General features: G+C 36.2%; 2 protein-coding genes and 1 long non-coding RNA gene across 9 annotated transcripts in view; 1 reads left to right on the top strand and 2 right to left on the bottom strand.

Annotated features, from left to right (window-relative positions):
- glsb (glutaminase b) overlaps positions 1-15,917 on the top strand; it is a 39,282-nt gene extending 23,365 nt beyond the window's left edge. For 4 of the 6 annotated variants that reach the window (XM_052606837.1, XM_052606838.1, XM_052606842.1 and 1 more), the window contains 5 exons: positions 1,561-1,653; positions 6,597-6,658; positions 6,740-6,816; positions 7,266-7,329; positions 8,065-15,917. In XM_052606837.1, coding sequence (XP_052462797.1) covers positions 1,561-1,653; positions 6,597-6,658; positions 6,740-6,816; positions 7,266-7,329; positions 8,065-8,173 — 405 coding nt within the window. In that variant the 3' untranslated portion in view covers positions 8,174-15,917. Of the gene's footprint in view, positions 1-1,560; positions 1,654-2,626; positions 5,095-6,596; positions 6,659-6,739; positions 6,817-7,265; positions 7,330-8,064 lie in introns of those variants that run through there. The other 2 variants (XM_052606839.1, XM_052606840.1) reach the window with 2 other exon arrangements.
- LOC128020160 (uncharacterized) lies at positions 1,334-10,473 on the bottom strand. The gene is made up of 4 exons (XR_008185298.1): positions 10,342-10,473; positions 3,184-3,293; positions 2,043-2,097; positions 1,334-1,667 (listed from the first exon to the last, which is right to left on the bottom strand). It is a non-coding gene; the product is annotated as an uncharacterized LOC128020160 (long non-coding RNA).
- On the bottom strand, positions 15,447-23,710 carry LOC128020154 (signal transducer and activator of transcription 1). 2 transcript variants are annotated; one of them, XM_052606836.1, is made up of 23 exons: positions 23,605-23,710; positions 22,479-22,606; positions 22,200-22,344; positions 21,987-22,082; positions 21,815-21,904; positions 21,596-21,668; positions 21,389-21,483; positions 20,853-21,004; positions 20,415-20,573; positions 20,130-20,222; positions 19,932-19,991; positions 19,817-19,846; positions 19,264-19,354; positions 19,142-19,180; positions 18,982-19,065; positions 18,793-18,891; positions 18,566-18,701; positions 18,412-18,467; positions 18,006-18,100; positions 17,326-17,465; positions 17,032-17,220; positions 16,493-16,559; positions 15,447-16,398 (listed from the first exon to the last, which is right to left on the bottom strand). In XM_052606836.1, the coding sequence occupies exons 2-23, from the start codon at positions 22,604-22,606 to the stop codon at positions 16,371-16,373; spliced, it is 2,145 nt and encodes a 714-aa protein (XP_052462796.1). In that variant the 5' UTR covers positions 23,605-23,710; the 3' UTR covers positions 15,447-16,370. The 2 variants fall into 2 exon arrangements, with proteins under 2 accessions (XP_052462796.1, XP_052462793.1); XM_052606833.1 differs by lacking the exon at positions 23,605-23,710 and adding an exon at positions 23,143-23,309.
- Positions 23,711-25,258: the final 1,548 nt, after the last annotated feature.

A 25,258-nucleotide genomic window follows, 5' to 3' on the forward strand; every position in this document is an offset into this window, starting at 1 on the left:
TTCCCACTCATTAAATTGATCAAAAGAGACATTAAATATATTTTACATTGTTACTAAATATTTATATTTCAAATAAATACTGTAAGTTCTTTTGAACTTACTTTTGCTTAGAGAATTCCGAAAACTATTTTCACAGTTTCCACAAAAATATTAAGCAGCACGACCTTTTTCAACATTTCAACGAATGATTTCAACGAAGGAGTTAATGTAACACTGAAGACCGTAATTTAACTTTGCAATCACAGAGATAAATTGAAATAGAAAACCGTTGCATTTTAATTGCAGTAATATTTAAATAATTCAATTTAGAAAAAATAAATGCAGTCTTGTTGAACATAAAAAAACACAAAAAATAAATAAATCCCACCGACCCATTGTTTGCCCATTATTGTAGTTATTTATTGCTGTTTTATATTGATACATATACATGATTCAGTTTAGTTATTTATTATTAATGTTGAAAATATTGTAATATAGTAAATACATTTGTTTCTAGATTTGTAAAGTCTTTTACAGTTAGGGAAAATTGTCCAAATATGTTCCTATTTTTATTTTCATTATTTTTTCAAGCTGTATAACCTGGCCCTAGATGCATACCGGCATAAATACAATGAATGGGACATTTTATCATATATGGTTTGTCTTCAATGTTTATTGTAGTTTTGATCCTATGATCCTGTCCCTTGTGAGGGCTTCTCATCGTGTACCTGCCAAATGATTAGAATCTGTCTGTGTTATTTTAGGTCTCTCTGAGAACCAGCATTTATTAGGATCTGAATATCAGTACAGCCTCTCAGACCCTTGTTAAAGGTCAAGGAGTCTATAATTACTCCCTGTGTGTCATAAGCAAATTAATGTCGCCACAGTCCATGTCTTGGACTCATTAATGGTGATCAGATAGTCCGACTCAGGATGACACTAGCAGAGTTCATTCTGGGGTGGCAAGTATGACTAGAATTTGACATCATTTATATGAGAGGTGGACAGATTTCTGCTGTCACACAGTCACACAATCAGAAGTGAATTCAGAGCCACAGTGATAATGGAAGACTTTGTTTCGGTGAGCAGTGTTGCTGTGCCAAAAGAACGGTAACAACTGGCAAGTCAGAGGATCACAAGACTGAAAATGGGTGTAACATTAGACATTCAGACATTTCTGCCAACTCTTAAGTTCCCAACAAATTCAAGGAGTGTCCCGAATGTTTCGAGTGAGTTTCAAGGTCAGCTCCACAAACTTAATTCAACATTAAATCAAAATGAAATATTGTAGTATTTACAGAATTATACTATTTTTTCTTGTTCAAGAAGTCATTTGATCTTGATATATGTCACAATAGGGAAGAAAAAAAGAATAGTTCTGGAATCTGAGAAGTTTAATCGTGATGGAGGTTCATTTCAGCATCATCATGGGCTTTAATGAAAGCAGGCACCTTCTCTTCTTCTCTACTTTCCTGTCACTAGCAGACCACTTTCAGACACTCAACACAGTGCTTCAGTGTGTGTGCGCTTGAACCTTTGACCTCTAAGACTGATCCCCTGTGGCTTTCTCTCCGGCTGTAGGATCTAGTGTCCTTGTTCAACTTCCACAACTATGACAACCTGAGGCACTTCACCAAGAAGCTCGATCCCCGCCGAGAGGGAGGGGACCAGCGGGTGAGTCGGATAATCTGTGGAATGGATGTAAACATGGTAAAATGTGTTAAACGTAGTGGAGCGTACACTTATAAAATTCATTACAGGGCAATTTTCCTTAAAAAAAAATATGGCCAAATGAGTTTAACTTTGCTGAAAATACTCGTATCTATATCTAAAAAAATAAAACCAATTTACATATTTGAACCTGAAACCAAACCTGATTTAACTATATGTGTGTGTGTGTGTGTGTGTGTATATATGTATATATATATATATATATATATATATATATATATATATATATATATATATATATATATATATATATATATATATATATATATATATATATATATATATATATATATATATATATATATATATATATATATATATATATAACAAACCTTGGGCATGAGAAGATGCCTGTCTCTCCTCCATAATGCAACTGAGACAGTTTTCCTGTTGAAAAGTATAAGTTTCAAATTAAAATAAGTGAAAAACAAATTAAAAAGCTTTTCATGAATCCAAAATATTCTACTATTTTTTTCCCGAAGGTTAACATTATCAATCGAATCAACAACATCAATAAAAAGAATAATATTTATTAATAACAAATCTTAATTGATCGATTTTCTGTTATTATTTATATTACTTATATTTTTGAATCTAAGATATCATCATCATTATTATTTGTATCATTATTAATCTGCAAGCACTGATTCCGTGTGGGCCTGGTCATCTGCTAGTAATGATTATGACTTCAATCAGACTACTGCAGCATGTGCAATTTCTGTGATAAGACAGACCTGTTATGTTTTTTTGTTGTCGCTTTAAATTGTTGAAAAAAAATTCCCGGATGTGTGAACACGAAGGCTTTCTTTGTGACAGTTTGTTTTTGTTGACTTTGAAATCTGTTCACACGTCACCATGTTGAACAGTGCGAGTCACACACTTTCCCCTAATCTGTTCTCTGTGTCGCTCAACACAGCAGTACACCTTCGGACCCCTGGATTACGAGAGCCTTCAGAAAGAGCTGGTTCTCAAAGACACTATGTGGACAAAGGTCTCGCCGACTGAGTGCAATGAGGACAGCTCCACTACTGTAGTCTATAGGATGGAGAATGTCGGAGATGGCAACTAAAACAGATCTGACTGACCTCGGCGAGCTTTTTGACAGTATATATTTATGTACTTTAACTGTTATTTATTTTCAATGAATCTCATTCTCAGCACATGTTGGTTCTGCACCAGTCTTGGTGAACTTGAATGACTATGGTAGAGGATATGGTCTAAGTCCTTGCTCCTTGGCTTCTATGTATAGCATAGCATAGCGGAGGGCTTTATTCTTCACCTGGACTGCTTGGATTTTAGGTGCAGCGTGATTTATAGGCTCTATTCTCCCATAGACCAGAAAGTGTTGTTTTTTTGTTTCTGATTTTTTTTCTCGGTTTAAGTTGAGCATTGGCTGCTGAACAGAGACCACAGGTGGTTCTGTTTTGCACTACGACTGAATGTGGTGGTCATGTATAATGAACTGCATCTTACCAGATGTAGAGTCGTCCGTGAGGTCTTGGTGTCACAAGTACATGGACGTCTTCTGTAACGTTATTATTTTTTTCACTGTCGTGTTTTAACCGTGTATGCTGCTGTTGTTTCTGTGGAACACAAAAATAATTTTTAAAGAATTTTCATGCAACTTATTTTCCATATTCCGATCTAAATCTTATTAAAATAACCATAAAAATTGTCCATCTAATTGAAGTGTTCTGAAGCCATATGCTAGCTTTCATAAGGTAAAAGATGAACATTTCAGTTATTGAAAATGGCATTTGGTGCGAATTTGGTATCTGTATTATCATTGGATAACGTGTCAGATTTAGTCAACACACAAAGCTATTACACAACTTGAAAAAAAATTGAATATAGTGTGGATTTGGAGCATACAGTCATATGGACCGCTTGTATATGTGACTTGTAGCCAGCTATGGGAACCCATACCCATTTGTCCATCCAAGTAGGGATGCGCGATAAATATCGTACGATAATTAATGCGCATCTCGTCAGTAAAGCCGGCTTTCTCCATCGGTAAAGTGGTAAATTCCTTCAGGTGCGTGATTTCAGCAGCTGTTACTTCACGGAGCCATTGTTAACTGCCTAGCGGTGCAAATCCACGTTCATTATCATTGTTTATTTGCTAGTCAGTTAACAACGGCTCCGTGAAGTAACAGCTCCTCTATGTGAAATCACGCACCTGATGGAATTTACTACTGATAATCGGCTTTACTGACAAGATGCACATTAATTATCATACGATATTTATCGCGCACCCCTACATCCAAGTGCACACACACAGCAGTAGTGAACACACACCCATGGAGCAGCTGGGGGTCCGGTGCCTTGCTCAAGGGCACCTCAGTCATGTGTACAGAAGGTGGAAAACAGTACTGAGAATCAAACCCACGGCCTTTAGGTTACAAGTCTGACTCTCTAACCATTAGGCCACACCTGCCCCACTTTAATGGTTGTTTTTAGATCCTTTCTGAAGGTCGACTGGTTACAATGAAAAGAACTGCATGAAAGTTCTTCAAAAATCTTCCTAACATGACACACAACATAAAGGTGAAGTAGTATTTTCCATTTTGGCTGAACTATTCCCGATCTACTGCTCCCTCAGGACACATTCCGACCAAGCGTTAAGGTTAAAAGGGACCTCATGTTGCAAAGGAGTTATTCATTTTTAGATTAGTCACGATGCGTTCCTGCTGAATTGGTGACTGTGCGTCCTGAGAGGACTGTTGTAATGGGCAGTGGTTGCATCATAGAGCCGCACTAGTCCTGCTCAGCAGCCAGCTGGAGCCTGCTGTCAGACCCTCGCAGTGAAACCACTGCAGGTTACAAAGCTTCTCTTCTTCTGCCTGCCCTCAGTTCTGTTTATTGTCTGTATGTTATTGCTAGAAACATTCATGCACATTATTGATAGTTCAGAATATGTTGGTTTTTATCAAACTAAACTTTCGATAAGCTTTTAAAGTTGTTGTATTGGTGGAAGGATGCTGATATTAAGTATTTCTATTTTTATGTGCATGTTGCAAGAATGTTTTCTTTTTTTAATCTTTTAAATCTAAATGTTCATTTTCATTTTTGCATGATTTGCTTTGCTTTCACATGCTTGTATATTTCTGGGTTTTATTTCTTAGTTTCACCAGTTTGAATGATTATTTTCATGGCTTGTTTTTGTGCTGCTTTAGTGGAGAAGTGTTTCTCATGCTCACTGACAGCTTTAACAGTCAATATATGAGCTCTTTACAGTCTAGTTACTTGAACTGTCCTGAGTCTAACAGAACAGCTGACAAATGCTTCATTATTTCCGTTTATTTCATCTTGTTTTGTCATTGTGTATTTATGCCATTTGTTCTGGTTTTATTTTTGTATCATTAATAAATGTATTTCATCTAATCTCATTGTTTCCTGAAATTAGTTGTGTTCCATTTGTTGCTTGTGTGTGTGTGTGTGTGTGTGTGTGTGTTGGAAAATGATGAAGGAACATGTTCATCATTTTATTCATTAGTGTTCTGACACTATTGGTCTAAAAAAAATAAACATTCTTTATTGCTTGATTGACAGCTTTACTTGACTACAGCTTGCATGAAAACCACGAAAACAGCAAAAAATATCGCTATGAAAGGGTTCCCATTTTCAAGGAAAACATGAAAGTTATTACTTAAAATTGTGATTTATTTAAAGTTTTGCATCGTTTTACTCCTCTCATGTAGTATCATTTGGCACAAAACTTTGTTGATTTTTATTTAGCCAGCTGTTCTAACTGTACATGTGAACGTGAACACTGACTCGTGTTATATGTCCCTTCACACAGCAGTGGTTGACAGTGTACTGACTTGATACACAGATGACATGCTTCACCTCATCTATCCATCTCGCGTTCTTTCTCAGTTGTTAGCTTGCAACAGTTTAGCAAATCCTCCAAAGCGACATAAAATGTAGATAACCTTCAGAATGACCTCAAGCACTTTTAAACTCCAGCAGGTTTGTCTTGGTTTTCTAGTTGACTTAATCTGAAATTAACATGCACATTTCTGGAGAATAATTACACGGTTGCAGACAGGAATAGTGTTTGGCGTTTCTATTTAAGACATTAAACTGAACTCAGATGTAATTGGAAGTGATAGAGATTATAATTAAACACACACAAGGAGATTCTGACATTTCTCGGATCATCTTTTGGGCCAAAGAGACTGACAACTTCTCTGACTCTGAATGTTTGTGGGAAGGAAAGCAAGGAGACTGGATATTAGAAGATAATACACAGTGTGGGACTGAAGTATAGTTAAACTAACTTTAATTCAAACATTCATTAGATATGAATCTAAATGCATGGTCATGATGTGTATACATTTTTGTCATCTTTATGTAAAATGTAAATTTGTATCAAATGTTAAATTAATACTAAGCGTCTATACCTTGTAAAACTGATCATATTCGTATTTGAACTTCTTGAAGGTTTTCATTGGTTTACGATCACGATTTTGTACAAAATTGTACTAAAATTGGCACAAATAGAGTTTATAGAGAGTCTTTTCTTTAAAAGGTGAGGGAACCCTGTCTGTAAAATATCAAATATGATCCTATACACATCACATGGCAGACTTAAAATGCAACCTTCAGTTTTAAACCGAATGAAGGTGGGGATTGCTTTCACTTTCACTCAATCCACCTGAAAGAAGTGTTGAATGTAGGTGCCCCTTGAAATCAAGTGCTCATATATTTCAATCCTCTTGATTTAATTTTTCATTGTCTATTTGGTGTTTCCTCTCAGCTGTCCTTTATTCGTTTCTGTCTGCTAGAGCTAGAGGAGACACTCCGGAGGCCTCCGTTTCTGCCCACCACCTGACCATAATAACTTATTTCTATTCCACAAAGGCTCTTTTCTATCATTCCAGGTGAAATCTGTCATCAAACTCCTCTTTGCTGCCTACACAGGAGATGTTTCTGCTCTCAGAAGGTACTGAGTTCTTTATTGCCTACAAGTTTTAGAAGCGTTTTCTGTTCTGCCTCTATAACTTTTCCTTAAACATGACTGCAGGTTTGCACTGTCCTCTGTGGACATGGAGCAGCGGGACTATGACTCCAGGACGGCGCTGCACATAGCAGCAGCTGAGGGTACAATATTGCACACGCTCACACTAGTTTGTCACTTATTAGGGCCCAAGAACCAGTGATGTCTGTTAATTTGGTATCTGATTGTTTGCTTCATGGCTGGTAGTTGATGAACTGAAGGATAACAAAAAAAAGAGTGATAGAAAGGGAGGCTGTATTTTGCTTTTGCATTTTGAATCAAAATGTGCATGTCATTGTCACTATGCCTTAAATGCCACATAAGTTCAGTAACAGCGCCAATTGGTGGTTAAAAGTGGTAATTTTTTGCAGCTATATTTTGTATTTATGTCTTTTCATTCTAGTTTAATCATTATGCATATAAGTCTTCAAATACTGTATTGCTCGAAACTATTCAGATCTTTATTTCATGCTTCTTTTCAGTAAACTGCTGTTTTACATCTTAAATCTATAGTATGTGTTGTATAAATAAATATATTTCTTTTAATTTTAAGGACATATTGAGGTTGTGCGTTTCCTGTTAGAGGCCTGCAAGGTGAATCCTGGTCCCAAGGACAGGTGAGCAATACAGTGCATAAATATATATTTTATCCTCTTTTATTTAGAAATTAAGTATTTGTAAAACATCAGGTGTCCCTTGATGGTCTTGGAAAACTTTTCAGGATTTTAATTTCAATTAGATGTTGATAACACCGTTAAAAAGTCACGTACAAGCCAGTGGAATTGATTTCTAACAAGAATCGGGTATAACTTTCTGTTTGTGAGTGCAATGTGTGTACAATTATTTAAAATGCATTTTTAGATCACATTTCATATAAGAAATGTATTTAAATACATTAAAATAAATAGAAATACATTTTAGTTTTATTATATATACACTTGGTACAAAGAAGCACAGTATATTTACAGTATACGGGTACAGTATATTTAAAATATCAAGTAATCTATTGGATATACAAATGATTTATATTGTTATTGCAATAACACAGTGACAGAGCAATTTATTTTTTATAGATTTTTAAAGAGTAATAATTTTATAATTTATATAAATATATTTTTACACTGCTCTTAATAATACATTCTAAATCTTTTAAACTGTAGAAGTCATAGAAGTTTTGATTTACTGTTGTAAAGTAAATCATTGTTTTTAAATATATTCCTTTTAATAATATTATTAATACTAATAATTATTATTATTATCTAATGTTCATACAGTTATCAAACAGTATAAAGAGTTACAGAAAAGATGTGGAAACAATAATAAATTAATTAAATAACATTTGCGTTCTCTAGGTGGGGCCATACACCTATAGACGAGGCGACACACTCGGGTCATCACGAGGTGCTCGCGCTTCTACAGGAGTACAGCGGTAAACACCTGAATGTGATTCTGGAGACGTAAACTTTTCTTCTACCACTAGACACTTGTTGAATAGCTCGTGAAACACTGCCCTCTCTCAAGATCCGTGTGCGTGTTTTCGTCAGTACATTTTTCGTTTGAAGCTGTCTCCTGTAGATTTACAAGCTTTTGTGAAAAACTTTTGGCTTGTTCACAACAACTTCCTTGTAAGAAAGGGTGTGTGTCATGATGATGCCCATATTTAACGGTGCGAAATGACTCTCAATAGGCGCTATAATTGTATGCCTTCATGCCTGTGAAAGGTGGATCGAGGTGTGAGAGAGGACGACTACAGCCATGTCATTGTTTTCCTGAGGGTAAACAGTTAAACTCAAGAGTGCAAGAATGAAACCCAACAATCCTGTTTAGATAAGAAGCGTTCTTACATTAAAAACAGCGAGATTTGGTCATGTTGCGCAAACGCTCACGACATAGAAGCTGCTAGCCAACATATCTTACTTCTTTATGCTGTCTTATATAAAAAAAAAATCTCGGCAGAACGGAATGAAAATCGAGATGCGACCTGCAAGTCTATTGCATTTCCATTTTCAAACAATCGATGTTGTCACGAGCGACGATTATCATTAAGATCCGAAATAAGACAACGTGTCCTGTGTAAAAGTGGGAATTATTTTAATTATTTAGCTTGGAATTTTTGTATGTATATCACTTTATTTTATTATAACTCATTATTTGAACATTTTAACCACTGCCAAAGACAGTTATTTTTGTTAATCTTTATCAGATATATGGACTGTGTATTCTTCAGTGCACTCATATAGCCATTTACACCCAAAGTACACAGTGTTAATCTTAGAACAAAAGTGGTCAAAAATAAATGTATACTGGATAAGAAGAAGATGAAAGTTAAAAAAATCACATTATATAAATAAAGTAAATCATCAGATACAATTAAAAAACTCCTTTATTTATAAATACTCTTATATTTAAAAGACTACATCTGTGCATTTATGTATATTTTATGAAGTGTTAAATTACTGTAAGTGTAGAGTCTATTGTAAGACAGTTGTTTTAGCTGTGGAAAGATGATGTCAAACCTGTTCACCCGGACCAAACACTTGATAGTCAAGTCAGTTAGTTGGACAAAAATCAAGTTCATGTCAAAGTAAATGAATGTAAACTCTTAAAGACACTTTAGCATTATTCAGTATTCACTGAAGTACATATTTATTTGCTGATTTCTATTAGACTGTATCTGACTGACTAAGTCAGTGTGTGTATGTGCTATTAAAGCAACGGTATATAAAGATTCATCTTTGATGAGCGATAATGAATAAAATTGTGTTAGTAATTAAAAGGGTGTAATTTTACTCATTACTCATTATACTTACAGGGGACAAAACTACATGCAACACAAATTCTGACTAAAAAAAAAAAAAAAAGTTAACCTGAATTCAATTATATATCTCACAAAGTAATATCACAATAATCTTAACAATCAGCAAAAGTCATGCTCATAGCTGAAACGGTGCAGGATGAATAATATACGGAAATACTATCCATGTGCAACAGTAACAGTGAGGCATGTCTAGCACAATAGCAAGATTATTTTCCTTTAAGTACGGTATTTTATTTTAAACAACTTACAATGCATTCAAGGTGTACATTTAATCCGTTCTCTGGGAATCCCATCTATTACCTTTGCATTTCTACACACATTCTCTACCAGTTTAAAGCCTTAATCCTGACAGAACTCCAGCCCGTGGTCTTCACTGACATGCTGCTTTACCATCTTAGACTTTCAAACCAGAAAGTCTGTCTGCATTCTTCCCTCCTAGAGCTAAAAGAGTTTTACAGAATTTTACTGTATTGCAAATGTCCTGATGGTGTGCAAATACCAGGACAAAAACACAAACCTTTAAGAGTCTCAGAACAGGCGCAAAGTTGTTCAGAAAATTATTAGATGTTGCTTTTTTTATTGTAAAATAATTGTATAATTTTTGTGTGTGTGTGTGTGTGCTTTATTTCCTTTGCTTGTTATCAGTTTCAAGACCGGATGAACTGAGAAATGTTGGCCTATAAATTACTGTCTCATGGTTAAACTTATCTTATTTTCTTTCCTGTGCAAGTCCGTTCAAGTGGGAGATCAATGGTCAGTAACGGCACATTACAGACATGAAGTGCATAAATGTGAATGTAAAAGTCCTTACCATCAGATGCAGCGATATAGTAGCGACCAAAGGCAATTTGGGATGTCTGGGAAAGGGATTTGCTGGATCATTCTCTCCATCAGTGACGGTATAGTCACAGAGGAGATTCTGTTCATATCTACTTTACCTGGGCTCTATTGAATGTACTACAGGTTCACCTGTGCTGAATGATTTTTTCCAAAAAGACCAATATATTTATCACAACATAAAATATTCCAGTTCAAACCAGGACAAACCAACGATCCACCCATGTGATGACGATTCCTCTTCATTGGAAGTTTTCACTGAAGCGCAGAAGCAAAGTGCCTGGAGTTTGTCTTTCAACAAGCCTTCTCTCTCTCCTTACTCAAAAACCCCATAATGTAGCATATGTTTATATCAAAGTAGTCCATGTTACTCGTGCACTATATTCCAAGTCTTCTGAAGCCATAAAACAGCTTTGTGTTAAGCCTGAAATTTGGAAAATGAGCCAGTTTTGACGTCAGTGATTTTAAATGGTGTTGGCTTTCACGTGAATGATAACATGGTAAAGGTTAAACCCCTTCGGATTTCTTGCCAGTCATTCCAGATGTTGAGCACATTTTTCAGTAAGTTCCAAATTTTTATATATCCATTGCCAGAGTAAATCACGTAGACGTCTATGAAAACACAAAAGTTCTTCTGTGCAATATATTGTGATAGAGAAACTATTGCTTCACCTTCTCATTTATCATTTTATATCTCCTCACAAAGCATCAAATATGCTATAAAAGCATTTAGTTAATGTCTGCTCTTGGCAGTATTGTGTTCTCACTAAGTTTTGTTTTACCAGTAAATCATGTGGTGACAGCAGGGGCACACACAAATGTGAGGATGTTAAAGAAAACGAAAGCAACTTTCCTGTCTTTGTTTCAATCATTTGTATAAACTCGCTTAAAAAAATACATTGTCCTTTACGGTCACCTTGGGCTTCATGACCTTAAAATTTTAAAAAAGAAATGTACTATTCATTTAACTATGATGAGCTCCTCTACTCCGTCCCATTTCAAGAGATAAAAGAAATAACAAACTCACCAAGAAGTTTATCAGCCAGCGTTCTCAGCTGCTCAGAGTTCAGCGCTCGTTTAGTGGCAGAAGAAAACTGCCAGCTTAAGACCTTTGAAAGCTGCTCCCATTTCACTGGTGGAGGATTCAAGAAGAACGTCAGATTCTGAGACCAAGAGAGAGAGAGATGGACAGCAAGAGTCAGAATGGAAACCTCAATAGAGGAAAAAATCATTGATGATGGGAAATGGCCATACGTGGGGTTCACTGCAGAGCATGTAGTAAGATGGAGCCAGGCACTTAATAGCAGAGATATACCACTGACCACCACCACCACAGGAAGACATGCGATCTGTTTGAACACAAGATTAGATGTAGGAGTTAACGAACGAGTTTCATGCTATACCTTTGTCTCAAATAAATACTGCATTTCAAAACTCTACTTGTAGCAGAAACTTTATCAATAAGAATTTTTAATAATGAGCTGTGTTTATTCAATAAATTTAATTAGCATATAGACTCAATGGCCACTTTATTAGGTACACCTTACTAGTACATGGTTGGACCGTATTTTGCCTTCAGAACTACCTTAATTCTTCGTGGCATAGATTGAACAAGGTGTTGGAAACATTCCTCAGAGAATTTGGTCCATATTGACATGATGACATCACACAGTTGCTGCAGATTTGTTGGCTGCACATCCACGATGCGAATCTCCCGTTCCACCACATCCCAAAGCTGCTCTATTGGATTGAGATCTGGTGACTCTGGAGGCCATTTGAGTAAATTGAACTCATTGTCATGTTCAAGAAACCAGTCTGAGATAATTGGAGTTTTGTGACTTTATTGTGCATTATCCTGCTGGAAGTAGCCATCAGAACATGGGTACACTGTAATCATAAAGGGATGGTTACAAACAATACTTCGTCCGTGCTTTCATGTTCTTTACGTCAAATTCTGACCCAACCATCTGAATGTCGCAGCAGAAGTTGAGACCCATCAGACCAGGCAACGTTTTTTCCAATCTTTTTGTGGTCCATTTTTGGTGAGCATGTGCGAATTGTAGCCTGCCTTTCCTGTTCTTAGCTGACAAGAGCGGCACCTGGTGTGGTCTTCTGCTGCTGTAGCCCATCTGCTTCAGGGTTCAACATGTTGTGCATTCAGAGATGGTATTCTGCCGTTGACTGGATATTTTCTTTTTCAGATCATTCTCTATGAACCCAAGAGATGGCTGTGCGTGAAAACCCCAGTAGATCAGCCGTTTTTGAAATACTCAGACCAGCCTGTCTGGCACCAACAACCATTCCACGTTCAAAGTCACTTAAATCCCCTTTCTTCCACATTCTGATGCTCGGTTTGAACTTCAAGTCGTCTTCACCACATTGCTGCCATGAGATTTTTATCAAAGAATTTATACTATTCAGAAACATTTGATTGATAGTTAGATAGACAGACAAATAGACAGACAGATATTGCTATTTACTTACTCATCAATATTTATTTTGACTTTGGGTTGAGAGTTCAGTTCAGAGTCTGGGAGAACTGAAAGACACAAGAGATATCTTGTCCAGGTCAGCAAGCTTTCAGAAGTGGCACACCACAAAAATATATTCAAATACCCCTGTGAACACAAAAATCCTTCAATCAAAAAATTTATTGTTTTTCTTTTCTTACAAGATCAGATTTTAACAGATGGTAGCATAATGTGGAAGCAAAATCCTTATTAACATGTACACCTAAAGTTACCCCAACCCTAAACCTACCCTTACAGTAGGATAAATACAGTGTTGGTAGAATAATCTGATAGGTAGCATTATTCGTTAGAACACTGGGAGACGGCATTACAGTATGGAAAAGGGAGTAACATTTTCATCACACGCTTGAGGTATTCAGCCAATCACAACGCACTGGATAGCTGGCCAATCAGAGCACACCTCTCTTTTTTTCAGAATGATGAGTTTTTTTTAAATATCGACGCGTTTCAGAAAGGCAGGGCATAGAGGAGAAACAATAATGTACAGTATGTAGAAAATAATGTTTTTTGAACCTTAATACACATAAACACATTTCATTAAACAATGTTTTTTAGCAACATCATATGACCCCTTTAAGTTATTTTTGAATGCATGCAGTTACAAACTTGATCAAATCACTGAATCAGTTGAGAGCCGAATTAGTACAATTTCTGAATGAATCATTAATCATGGCAACAGTAGTCTCTGGTATCATAGACATAATAAATATCTTTATATTTTCATATTTATTATTTCTTTGTGTCTATTACCATCACAATGCTTTCTGGAAAAAAATCCCAGTTTGGTTATGTGAATTGAATAATTGAAAAGAATCAAAAGAAGAAGATATAACCAACCCAGGTTACTGAGTTCGGTCTGTACTTTTGCACGGTTTAGGTTTAGGAATCCTTTTGATGTGCTCCTAATATGGTCAGAACTTCCTGCCCATATTCCCATGTTATATAACATACAGATATAATCTACATCCTAAGAGCTCTAGAGGTAGCAGGAAGGAAATCCCTTTGTTTGCTAGACATTCCTATATGATGTAATGCACTATTTTTATTGGATAAACCACTACATCACCCCTTATAATGCAACTATATAATGTATGGATGTAATAATAAACATGGAAGAAGAATGTGAAGGGACAATTGGCTTCATGTTCATAATTCTTTCCATGGACCCATGCAAGGACTGAGAATAGCGGGACAGCATCAAAAAAAAAAAAAAAGAGCAGAAATATATTATTTTAACACTTACTTATGAAGACTTTGGTCATAAATGGCACGAGTCATATTGACTACTGTTATGATCAGTGGTCGAATTGTATGTAAAGCTAGTTTTCACATAGTCATTACAAAATTTGTCAATTTTTTTGAAGCCTTATTAAATTAACTATTATTTAGTTTTTTTCCTCTTCTTGGGCCTAAAATTGAGTATTTTTAATGGAGTAAATTTGGTCAACATTGATAATGAAACAATATTTTGCTAAATGTGCTTTTGTGCTGAAACCTTGTCTGGTTTAGGCCTGTCATGGATAAATAATGATGACTATAGTCCCCTGTTTTGATAAATGATTTATTGAAAGTCATACATACATATTTTACCTGTATTCTAATAGGCTTCATCTCGCAGTGAGTGAACGCTTTTGTACTCTCAAGGCGTGTTTTTGTTTGGTTTTTGCAAGGTTGATGACTCAATGTCGGCTCTCCTATCTCCCAGTTACACGCATCACAATAACATTATGTCAGGGGAAAGTTTTTTAATTCTAATTAAGGAAAAATCATACCTTTTCTGTTGTCTTCTTTTTTTAAAAAATCCAAAAGTTGTGCTTGAACCATTTTGTACGAAAACGTGCTTCCGCTTGCACACAACTTGTTACAGAACTGAGCTCTGATTGGCCAAAGGATGCTATCATTCTACCTTTGTTCAACATAGCATTATGATCAGTAGATGCTACTGATGAAACTGGGACAGGCACTTTCGCCGACTTTGTCATTATTGTCTGGAATTGCTAGTGTAGATAGACTGTTTTTGATCTTTTGGAATTATAAAAGTGGAATTTTACCATCGTAGGCTGGTTATTTGCACACACCGCGGCCACACAACTCAGTTCAAACCTTATAAAAATGATTTTTGCATTCTGTGGCACCTTTAATATCGCCCTCGCCTTGATGCTCTGATGACTTGTTCGAAATGTTCGGTTTTATTTCCTATTTAAATAAAAAGAAAGCTACTGTAGTAAAAGTTTCAAGAAACAAGTAGTCTGTTACAAGAGTAATATTAGTATCATTAAATGAAGGTGTGAGCAAAGTGCTATTTGAATAAGATACCTGCACATTCCACTTCAGGATGTTTACTTTATGGTCCATCTCTTTTTCTTGTTCCATCAAACTTCCCTGTCACGAGAGAGTTTTTCTCTGAACACAATTTCACACGGATGAATGTCTATACAAAAATGGTGTTTAAAAACAAAAAGGATGTCAATTGCCTTCTCCTCATTCAGAGTGTTGGATGAGCATCTCAACGTGCTCCTAATAGGAGAAATTTGTCTGAAGCCAGTGCTACACACAATAAAATTATATTTATTATATCTTCAATACAATATTTAGAGAAAAGAACAGAGCAGAGAGACATTGTGTACTGTAGGCTGTGGTTGCTTGGTTTTGCTTTGCTTTGCTTTACCAGGACGTTGTTTCACTGGAGGAGAATCATGATATGTAACGGTACAGAATAAAATGCTACCATACTACTTCTACAAACTACTTCCATCAGGTGAAATAGATGAATGAAAAAGAGAAAACTGCTGTTAAAAAAGCATAAAACATGAATATAAACCATTTAATAGTCTTTATTATTACTTCACATTTAGTAACACTGCCTGTTGGACCAAGCTTGGATCGTATTGCTGACTGTAGAAAGTAGGTTGATTTCTGTTAGACTATATCAGGCTGGTGTGTGTGTTTGTACATGTGCAATTAAGGCAATTGTATGTAAAGATATTTTGATGTGCAAAAATAAATAAGGGCTTCACAAGATGGGAGAACGATATCCTTTTCTCAAACAAACGTCTTCACAGAAACAGCTTTTCAGAGTATTTGTGTATATCCATTTACAGCAGTGTCTTTGTCTTAATACACAGAAAATGAAAAATCGATGCAACATGATAAGTTCACATATTTATATAAACAAAAAGAACAGGATTACACTGTTTTAAGTGTATTCTATAATTCAACAAAAGAAAATGGCTCCTCTTCTTCACACAAGTCGAGAATAAATGTAGTAGATCCTTAACACTAATATAGTACAGAGAAAAGATAAATCATTTGTGTATCACTATTTGTTTCCATTATTCATTTTAGACATTGGTGTGCCAGATATAATACTTCTAGTAACAGATTCACTTTCCTCCATAAAAAAAGCTCTGGATTAAATTTAGATGCATTGGTGGAGAAACATTCCTCGTATCAGTTCTGCCTCGATGTGCTCTTAACACTTACGCGGTCTTGAAAAAGGTCTAAAAACAAAGACAAATAAAACATGAATATTGATTTTCAGTAACAGAAATAGAAACTTAAAAATAAAGTAGAAAAAAATCAAATATTACTTACTCATCTGACACAGAAATCATGTATCTGTCTAAATATGGCTTGACAGGTTTGTCTATCTCCATCTCTTCTGTATTTGAGCGACAAAAGATGAATAACGTAAGGTATGTCGATACTGACAAAACATTGACAAGGTTATTAAAAAACTTACTAACATTTTACAACAGCAAATTCCCCAGATAGTCTTTGGGAACAGTATTGTTTTCTACCATGACAAAATATACATGTGTTATGTTTTACAAACAATTTAATAAATGGCATGTTTATGTCATTTAATGCAATGACATAAACATTTTTAAATGTGACTTTAGTATTCGGGGCCACTTTATACAGTGAGAATATATAGATTTAGAAAAATACCTTCTATAATATATCAAAATGCATACATTGTATTTATTTTGTGATTTGGTGATGTTGTACCCGTAAGATGTGCATCGTAGTCTTTTGTAGCAGGTTATTGAGATCTGTTGTTTCAGTCAGTTTTTCACTCTTGTCTTACCCTCTTTTTTGAATAAATGAACGGTTAAAGAAAGAATATCTACCATCAGAAGAGCTGGTATAGTAGCGACCAAAGGCGTCATCTTTTGGGATGTCTGGGTAAAGGTAGACGAGGGGGTTCACCGGAATCTTCTCTGCGGCAGTGAGGGTGTAGTTGCGGATGACGTTAGGTAAGGAAATCGACGCCAGATCTGATTTAGTGTAGGGCTTCACTGAATGCATCTTAGGATTTCCTGTATTTGACGACATTCATTCACGCACATGAAAAGACTGCCAGACAGATACTGTTTTTCTAAACAATGAATAAATCAAATACTCCAATTCAAACCAGCACACACCGTCCTGTGAATACTCCACCCATGTGATGGTGATTCCTCCGTCTCGACAAGTTTCACTGAAGCGCAAAAGGAAAGTGCCCGGGAGTTTGCCATTCAGCAAAGCCCTCTCTCGCTCTTTACTCAAAAACCCAATGATATACCTATATATGTGATAAAAAAAATACAATTGGACTGGATAAAAATGCCTATGTGTGTAGCTGCACAGTAATATAAATTGGAATGTAGCTAAAGAGAATGGAGGTTTTGGCTTATCATCACTTTGTTTCGGGGTGACTTGATGCGACATCTTACATATTTTTGTGTGAAATCAGATTTTCAAAAAAGAAAATGTAGGATGGGACTTGATTTTATCTATCTGGAATGCTTGGATTGTGAAAAGTGGGAGTTCTACAGTTTATCAAAATGGAGAAAGCACAGGCAGAGTTACATTTTGATTAAAAGATTACAAACACAAACACTTTTTTTTCTGCAGACTGACAATACACATTGAGACCAGAAAGATGTATTATGAAAAATATTTGGTGGATGCAGATTTCATGTTGACTAAAATTTGAATTCTAGCATAAAAAAAAAAAAAATCTACAATAATTACAATAATTATAAACATTGGCTAATTGTGCACATCTAAAATGGAACAGATTTGATTTAACAGTATTTGTCTGTTATGTTGGAACTCTTACCCATCATTCCAGATGTTGAGCAGGTGTCTTTTAATAAGGTCCAGAATTCCATCTATCCACAGCCAGAACGGTAGACCCCTCTCATTAGGAGACATCTAGGTGAAAAACACACAAATGATGTACTCTACCTCCATTTGTTTAACCAAAGCCTCGGCATGGCATTGCTTTGTCAATGTTGTGACAATATTTATTGCACTTCCTTTTAGAAAACAAGTAATATTAAATATATTCAGTTGGCGTTGAGTTTTGAAAACCCAGCTGCTTTTAGAAAGATCAGGTCCTTCCACAGTTTTGTTTTAGCAGTAAATCATTGTGGTGACAGCAGAGGAACAGACTAAAGAGATGTTGGTTAATGAAAGTGAAAGCAACTTTCCGGTCTTTGCTTGAACCGTTTCCATAAACTCACCTTACAAAATGTATTCCAGTTGATGAGTCCTTCAGGGTCACATTGGGCCTCATGACCTAAAATAACGATGCAAAAAAAGTGTGTTTTATTTTGGAACTATGAGCATCTACTCAGCCCCATTTCAAAAGGTAAAAGGAAGCACAAATAAACTGACCAAGGAGTTTGTCAGCCAGCGTTCTCAGCTGCTCAGAGTTCAGCGCTCGTTTAGTGGCAGAAGAAAACTGCCAGCTTAAGACCTTTGAAAGCTGCTCCCATTTCACTGGTGGAGGATTCAAGAAGAACGTCAGATTCTGAGACCGAGAGAGAGAGAGATGGACAGCAAGAGTCAGAATGGACACCTCAATAGAGGACAAAAACACTGATGATAGGAAATGGCCATACGTGGGGTTCACTGCAGAGCATGTTGTACCATAAGATGGAGCCCCAGGCACTAGGTAACTGATTCACATGGGAGATCACCACAATAGGAAGTGATGTGATCTGTTTAATTACAGTAAGTAAACAGGTGTGGTAAGAATTCCAGTTGATATGTCACAATTAGTACAGTAGTTTAATTTCACAGTACTTTACCGATAAATCAACACACAGTTCTGGCTGAACGAGTTGAGTTTCAAAGGTAAGTATGTGCAGCTCTTCAGAAATGATAAGAGGGGCCTGTGAAGAACAAAAACCATCAGCGATTCCTACAGTTTGTTTTATTTGACATCACTGTGTGTGCATTTTATCCTACCTCACTGGTTCTGTTGCTGCATTTCATCTCTTTTAATTGCTGTGGTAATCAAGATCAACAATAAATGTATGATTAGACATTATAGTATGTGCAGTGATATCTGTTTGTTTTTCACATCTTACCAAATGACGAAATTCAGCCGCTAGACATCCACTGGATTCCTCTAAGTTCAGAACTTTAGAAAACGTTCCTAAAATGTTGAATTTCCTACATCTAGGACACCAGAAAACAGACATCTGGATTATTTGAGCTTTGGAGACATGCATAAAAATGCTAATGATGTTCCTTGATAAATAGGAAAATTAAATTAAAATAAAAAATTAAACTTATGCGTTTAGCAGACGCTTTTAAGTCACTCATAGTGCATTCAGGCTATCAATTTTTACCTATCATGTGTTACTGGGGAATCGAACCCCCAACCTTGCGCGTGATAGCGCAATTCTCTACTCTTCAAATATTTTATTTTAAATTATGCATTTCAAGCTCATTATCTTCTATAATAATGATCGATGTGTTAGTGCACTGTAATATGATTGCAGGTTTGGACTTTTGTAAAATGCAGATGTTTTTGTGGCTTATGAGTGGACCACAAGCTATTAAATGTTGGGAACTTCTACTTGCTATGTATCTAAATACATTCAAAACGTCACATTTTCTTTGTAATATGCTACATACCCTTTTACTGTGTCTTTCTCTGTTAAATCTCTACAGGGGAAAAACAAATAAACTGTATGAATACACAAATATGTTAGACTGAAAGACAAGTAGACAGATGGATACTCGTTCTTACTTGTCAATAGAGACTTTTACTTTGAGTTGACAGTTCAGTTCTGGGAGTTTGACTAGTGATCTAGAAAACAATAAGACATTCGATTTTTATATACACATCGGCATCACTTATATTTCACAAAGCTTTTCTCAGATATTTACCATCACTTAAAATAAGTGACATTACAGTGCTATTGATGGTAACTTCAAAGAAACTCACCTGATCTTGACTGTGAATTGAACTCCTGTTTTTATCACCAAGGGTCTCTGAGGATGTGTGGGCATACAAGGCTGTCTCTCCACCACAAGAGAACTGAAAGACATATCACAACCACTGCCATCCTGTTCACGAATAAGAAGTGATGCACACCTCAAAATCTATTCAAATTCCCCTGTGAATCTATAACCCCACAAATCCTCCCATCAAAACCATTTTTTTTCTACAGCTTGTGCTCTACATTTAAAGTCATAGAATGGTTTGAACAGTTAGGGTGTAGTGCCTCACTTTAATATAAGGTGTCTGAAGAGTGTTAGGGCCTGCTCATCCAGCTGGCTCTTGCCCAGAGTGAGGGGGTCGTTGTTGTAGGTGAATTTCTGCACCAATTCCTGGATTTTCTTCAGCTGCTGACGGACCTGCTGGAGACACTCTGCCACTGCTGTGAACCTGGAGCATAAGTCGTGTATTAGCTAATTATAAAAATTATATATCAGCACCAAAAGGACAAGATGAAATCATCAGCTCAAGCTTGAGACTACTGTACATTAAATATGGAAATACTTGACCCTCAAGACCAACTAATAATTTCAAGGATTTTCTTTCCTAAAGTATAACATAATAGATATGTCAAATATAAAATATTTATTTGATCTGTTTTTTTTTTATGATTATTTTGTTTCCAGCTGCATTAGAAGTCATTTAGAATCGCCCCCTAGAGGTTCCCACCAGCTCTGCAGTTGGTCCAGACATGCATTGGGCGGCCCACCGATACAAGCCATCTGCTGTCTTTTCTTCCACTCCGGTAACTCTTCTGATACGAGTGAGAGCTGGATCTGCTCTGCTAGAGTCAGTGCATTAGCGATTTCTTTTATCACCACCTGCAAAGATAAACACATGCTCTATTTAAGAAAAAATATGATCATGAAAAAAACACCAAAGCCACATTAAAATCAACACCCTTGTAATCTTTAACCAAAATAAGTTCCCCTGTCTCTTGTAATGACATCTCTTTTCCCGGATTACACGCTTACTGCTGTAAAGGTGGGACAAAATGAACGATCAAACAATGCAATCAATTACAGATGAAAAAAAAAAAAAAAAAAAACGCCCCTTGGTCTTGTGTCACACTTTTTTGGTGTTAACCTTGGAGGCTTTGATTAAATGTCACAACAGAAAATACTATTTTCCTAGATGTGAATATTCCTGATCTCAAACTTTCAGCTAAATATGTGTAGAGGTGCATTACTGAAATCTTGACCTACCTCTCTTTTCATGCTCAGCCCAACAAACATTTGCCTAAGTGCCATTTCCTCCTGCTGGATCTCTTTTGTTATCTGGCCATTCATTTCAACTTCCACTGAAAATATAAAAATACAAATCCATACCATTTCTCATTCTTGTAACGTCACACCATTTATGTTCACATAGACTCTGTAAAAACCACAAAATATATCAAACCAAGTACTGACTCTGCAAAGTATTCCTCTTGAAATCATATTCATCTTGCGCATCCTCCAGAACCTGAATTTCTTGTTCAATTTCCTAGAAGCATATAAATATTCCACAATTGCAGCTGTTTGAAACATTGTAGTTACTTGCAAGGTTTAAATAAATCTGTGTAATTTAAAGCGTTTTTTGTGTGTAAAGACCAAAAAGGAGTCAATATGAGCTCCAAAAAGATGGTTTACCTGCACACTCGTTTTCAAATTATTGATTTTGTTTCCCAACTGATTTTGCTGTTCCATCGTGAAACTCCCCTGTGATGGGCCACCTTTATCCTAAAAGCAAAATGACTAAGATGAATAATAAACACGTGTGCAGGTTTCAAATGACAGTTGTAATGCAAGACGAAAGCCTTACTTGAGTACGTAGAGCAGTTTCCAGTATCTTTCTCTCTTCATTTAGAGTGCTAGATATGATCATAGCCATGTGAACAGGATCCTCCTGGAAGTGCTCCTAATGGGAGATGATTATTTTCATAAGATATGCTATTTTATTTTAGAATAATGAAATCAAGGATATTAATGTTTATTGAATGTAACATAGTTAGAAAAACAATATAAAAAAATGTACCTGTAGGTTACGCTTAATTTTGCGTATATTATGCTGTAAAAGAAAGTTGTTCCCTAGGTTGAGACGGCTGTAGTGCTCGTCCAGTTGGTTCAGGAGTTCATGGAAGCGCAGGGTTGCCAAAGATACATTACTAGCCACGGATTCCCTGCAACCAACAATAACGTGTCAAAGATGTGATGTTTTGCAGCAATTCATGATGCATGAATTAAAATGTGCAACTGGATAATGCATCATTAAATAAATTAAAAAATGTAACAATAAAATTAAAACAATTCTCACCAGTCATGACTCTCAATCCATTGACTGAGATACTGTCGGATCTCCATTGGAAAAGCCTCATCGTAAAGCTGGTCTACTTGCTCTAAATACAGAGAGTCCAGCAGCTGCAGCTGGTTCCAGAGAGTCATCTGAAGATAAAAAATCACACTTGCATATGAAATACTGTAAGAGTGGTTACGTGCAACATCCTGTTGATATTGGTCTCCAAGCTGCTTGTTTCTTGAGAAATTGTGTTAACATTAGGAATTAAGCTAAAAATAAAAAAATTAAAATAAAATTTATTATGAAAATGCATAAATATATTTAAGAATATATAAGACTTTCATGATGATACAAAAATAGAATTGCAATATTTTAATTAAAAAAAAATGGTTAATAATAAAATAATATTAAGAGTATTGGTGCTGTGCTCATCTTTTAAAATCACTGACCACGGTCACACTAGACTTGTATTTAGAGAGTTTAGAGAGATTATTTAATGCTTTTATTCTATGCATTTGATACTTAACACATACATTCTTTTCTTTTCTTTTTTTAAGCGGCATGTACTATGTTCTATGCTTAGCTTCATTCCATTGTAAACAGAGAAAACAATGCTTTACGTGGCATAGCATTACCAAAAAGAACGAAATTAGATAAAGCGCTAGATAACTTAGAAAATTACCTTTCAACATAGAAGTTGGGTCAAGGCACAAAAGCAGTATATCTCAGGCTATGTAGATACAAGTAGACTAAACTGTGTATGCGTAAGACTTATATTCTCTTCAGTGACCTCATAATGGTAAAACATGAAATACCACCGCAGGTTACAGCCCAAATCGGGTCTGTAAGCCAATGGGAAAGCTGTAATCACCATATGTAAATTTACCAGTGATGACAGCCAATCATTTTCTAATGCGTACGCTAAGCCGCGCCACTGTAGTGAATGGCTGTTCTCGGTAAGCGCAGCCCTCCCTTTACTGTCACGCTCTTTAGAGAATAGGAACTGATGTGAAAAAAGAAACTTAACGAAACACTGGAATATTTTTAAATGAAGTTTGATAATTAGACAACAGCCGTTCATAATAATCTACGAATAATTTATTATTATCTTAAAAGACAAAGCATTCTCTGGTCCATCACTGACCTTATGTCGAAGTCTTTCACGCTGATAAACTCTGGTCAGGGCGGGGCGGTTGTGAAACTCAAGGCACAGCCACCAGGAGAGCACGAGTTTTCTGAGAAAGCGAGACCTAAACTCAGTCAGTGCAGGAATGAAACTGAGAAACGAAACTTGGATTTACGTCAATTCCATATTATTTTACTACAAGCCAATGGATGTTTTAAGGATACCCACTGGCTTTCAAACTTCAAAGTGCTTTGAGACCCAAAATGTAGAGCCTTGTTGTAAGAAATGGTTCTATAAAGGATAGGTTATTCCAGATTTAGATTTGGAGTGAAACAAGCCATGTATTCATCTATGTCACAAAATCCTTTGCAAATACTTGCTGATGTTTATGCTGTTGTTTACCTACCAAAATAATGTGGCTTCCTGGAGGATAATGTCATTAAAGGGGTAGTTCATCGAAAAATCAAAATGATGTCATTAACTCACCCTGTCAGTTCCAAACCCGTGAGACCTCCGTTAATCTTCAGAACACAGTTTAAGATATTTTAGATTTAGTCCGAGAGCTCTCAGTCCCTCCATTGAAGCTGTGTGTACGGTATACTGTCCATGTCCAGAAAGGTAATAAAAACATCATCAAAGTAGTCCATGTGACATCAGAGGGTCAGTTAGAATTTTTTGAAGCATCGAAAATACATTTTGGTCCAAAAATTGTAAAAACCACAACTTTATTTAGCATTGTCTTCTCTTCCGTGTCTGTTGTGAGAGAGTTCAAAACAAAGCAGTTGATGATATCCGGTTCGCGAACGAATCATTCAATGTAACCGGATCTTTTTGAACCAGTTCACCAAATCGAATTTACTCGTTTAAACGGTTCACGTCTCCAATACGCATTAATCCACAAATGACTTAAGCTGTTAACTTTTTTAATGTGGCTGACACTCCCTCTGAGTTCAAACAAACCAATATCCCGGAGTAATTCATTTACTCAAAAAGTACACTGACTGAACTGCTGTGAAGAGAGAACTGAAGATGAACACCGAGCCGAGCCAGATAATGAACGAAAGATTGACTCGTTCTCGAGTCAATGTGCACTATCCATTATCACTGCCCCTCTACGGCGACTGCTGCGTAAGGATGAGCCATGTGTGTGGTCACAAGCATGCTCTGATGCTATGCGTGGGTTCAAGGTACAGCTGAAGTTCACCCCCAGCACTCTGCACATGTCTTGGCTCACAAGGGCCACCTGGGTATTGTGAAGTTGAAGCAGCGCTGCAGAGACCGGGTTTGGTGCCCAGGGACAGATAAAGACATTGAGGCCATCGTGAAATGCTGCCTGTCTCTTGAGTGGTAAGACTGGTCAACAGATAATGCACTGAGTTAGTGTTCAGCGACGCACCGAGTTTGGCTGTGCTGAAAAGCATTCTGTCATGCCTGACCAATGTATGTGTTAATGCATCTCTTTCTGACAGAGACAGATTTAGATTCAGTGGCAGAGATCAATATATCAAAGAAAATACAGAAGAGATCAGATAGTGCTATGTCCTTAAATAAAAATGGATGAAATGCTTAGACCTCTACTGCTGATTAAATCTAGAGTAGGCCTATGTCTATGTTTGTGTGTTGGTCCATGCACATGCTGAATCAGGTCAAAAGGGTTTAAAACAGTAATAAT

This window comes from Carassius gibelio, chromosome A9 (genome assembly GCF_023724105.1).
Source record: "Carassius gibelio isolate Cgi1373 ecotype wild population from Czech Republic chromosome A9, carGib1.2-hapl.c, whole genome shotgun sequence".
NCBI lineage: Eukaryota > Metazoa > Chordata > Actinopteri > Cypriniformes > Cyprinidae > Carassius > Carassius gibelio.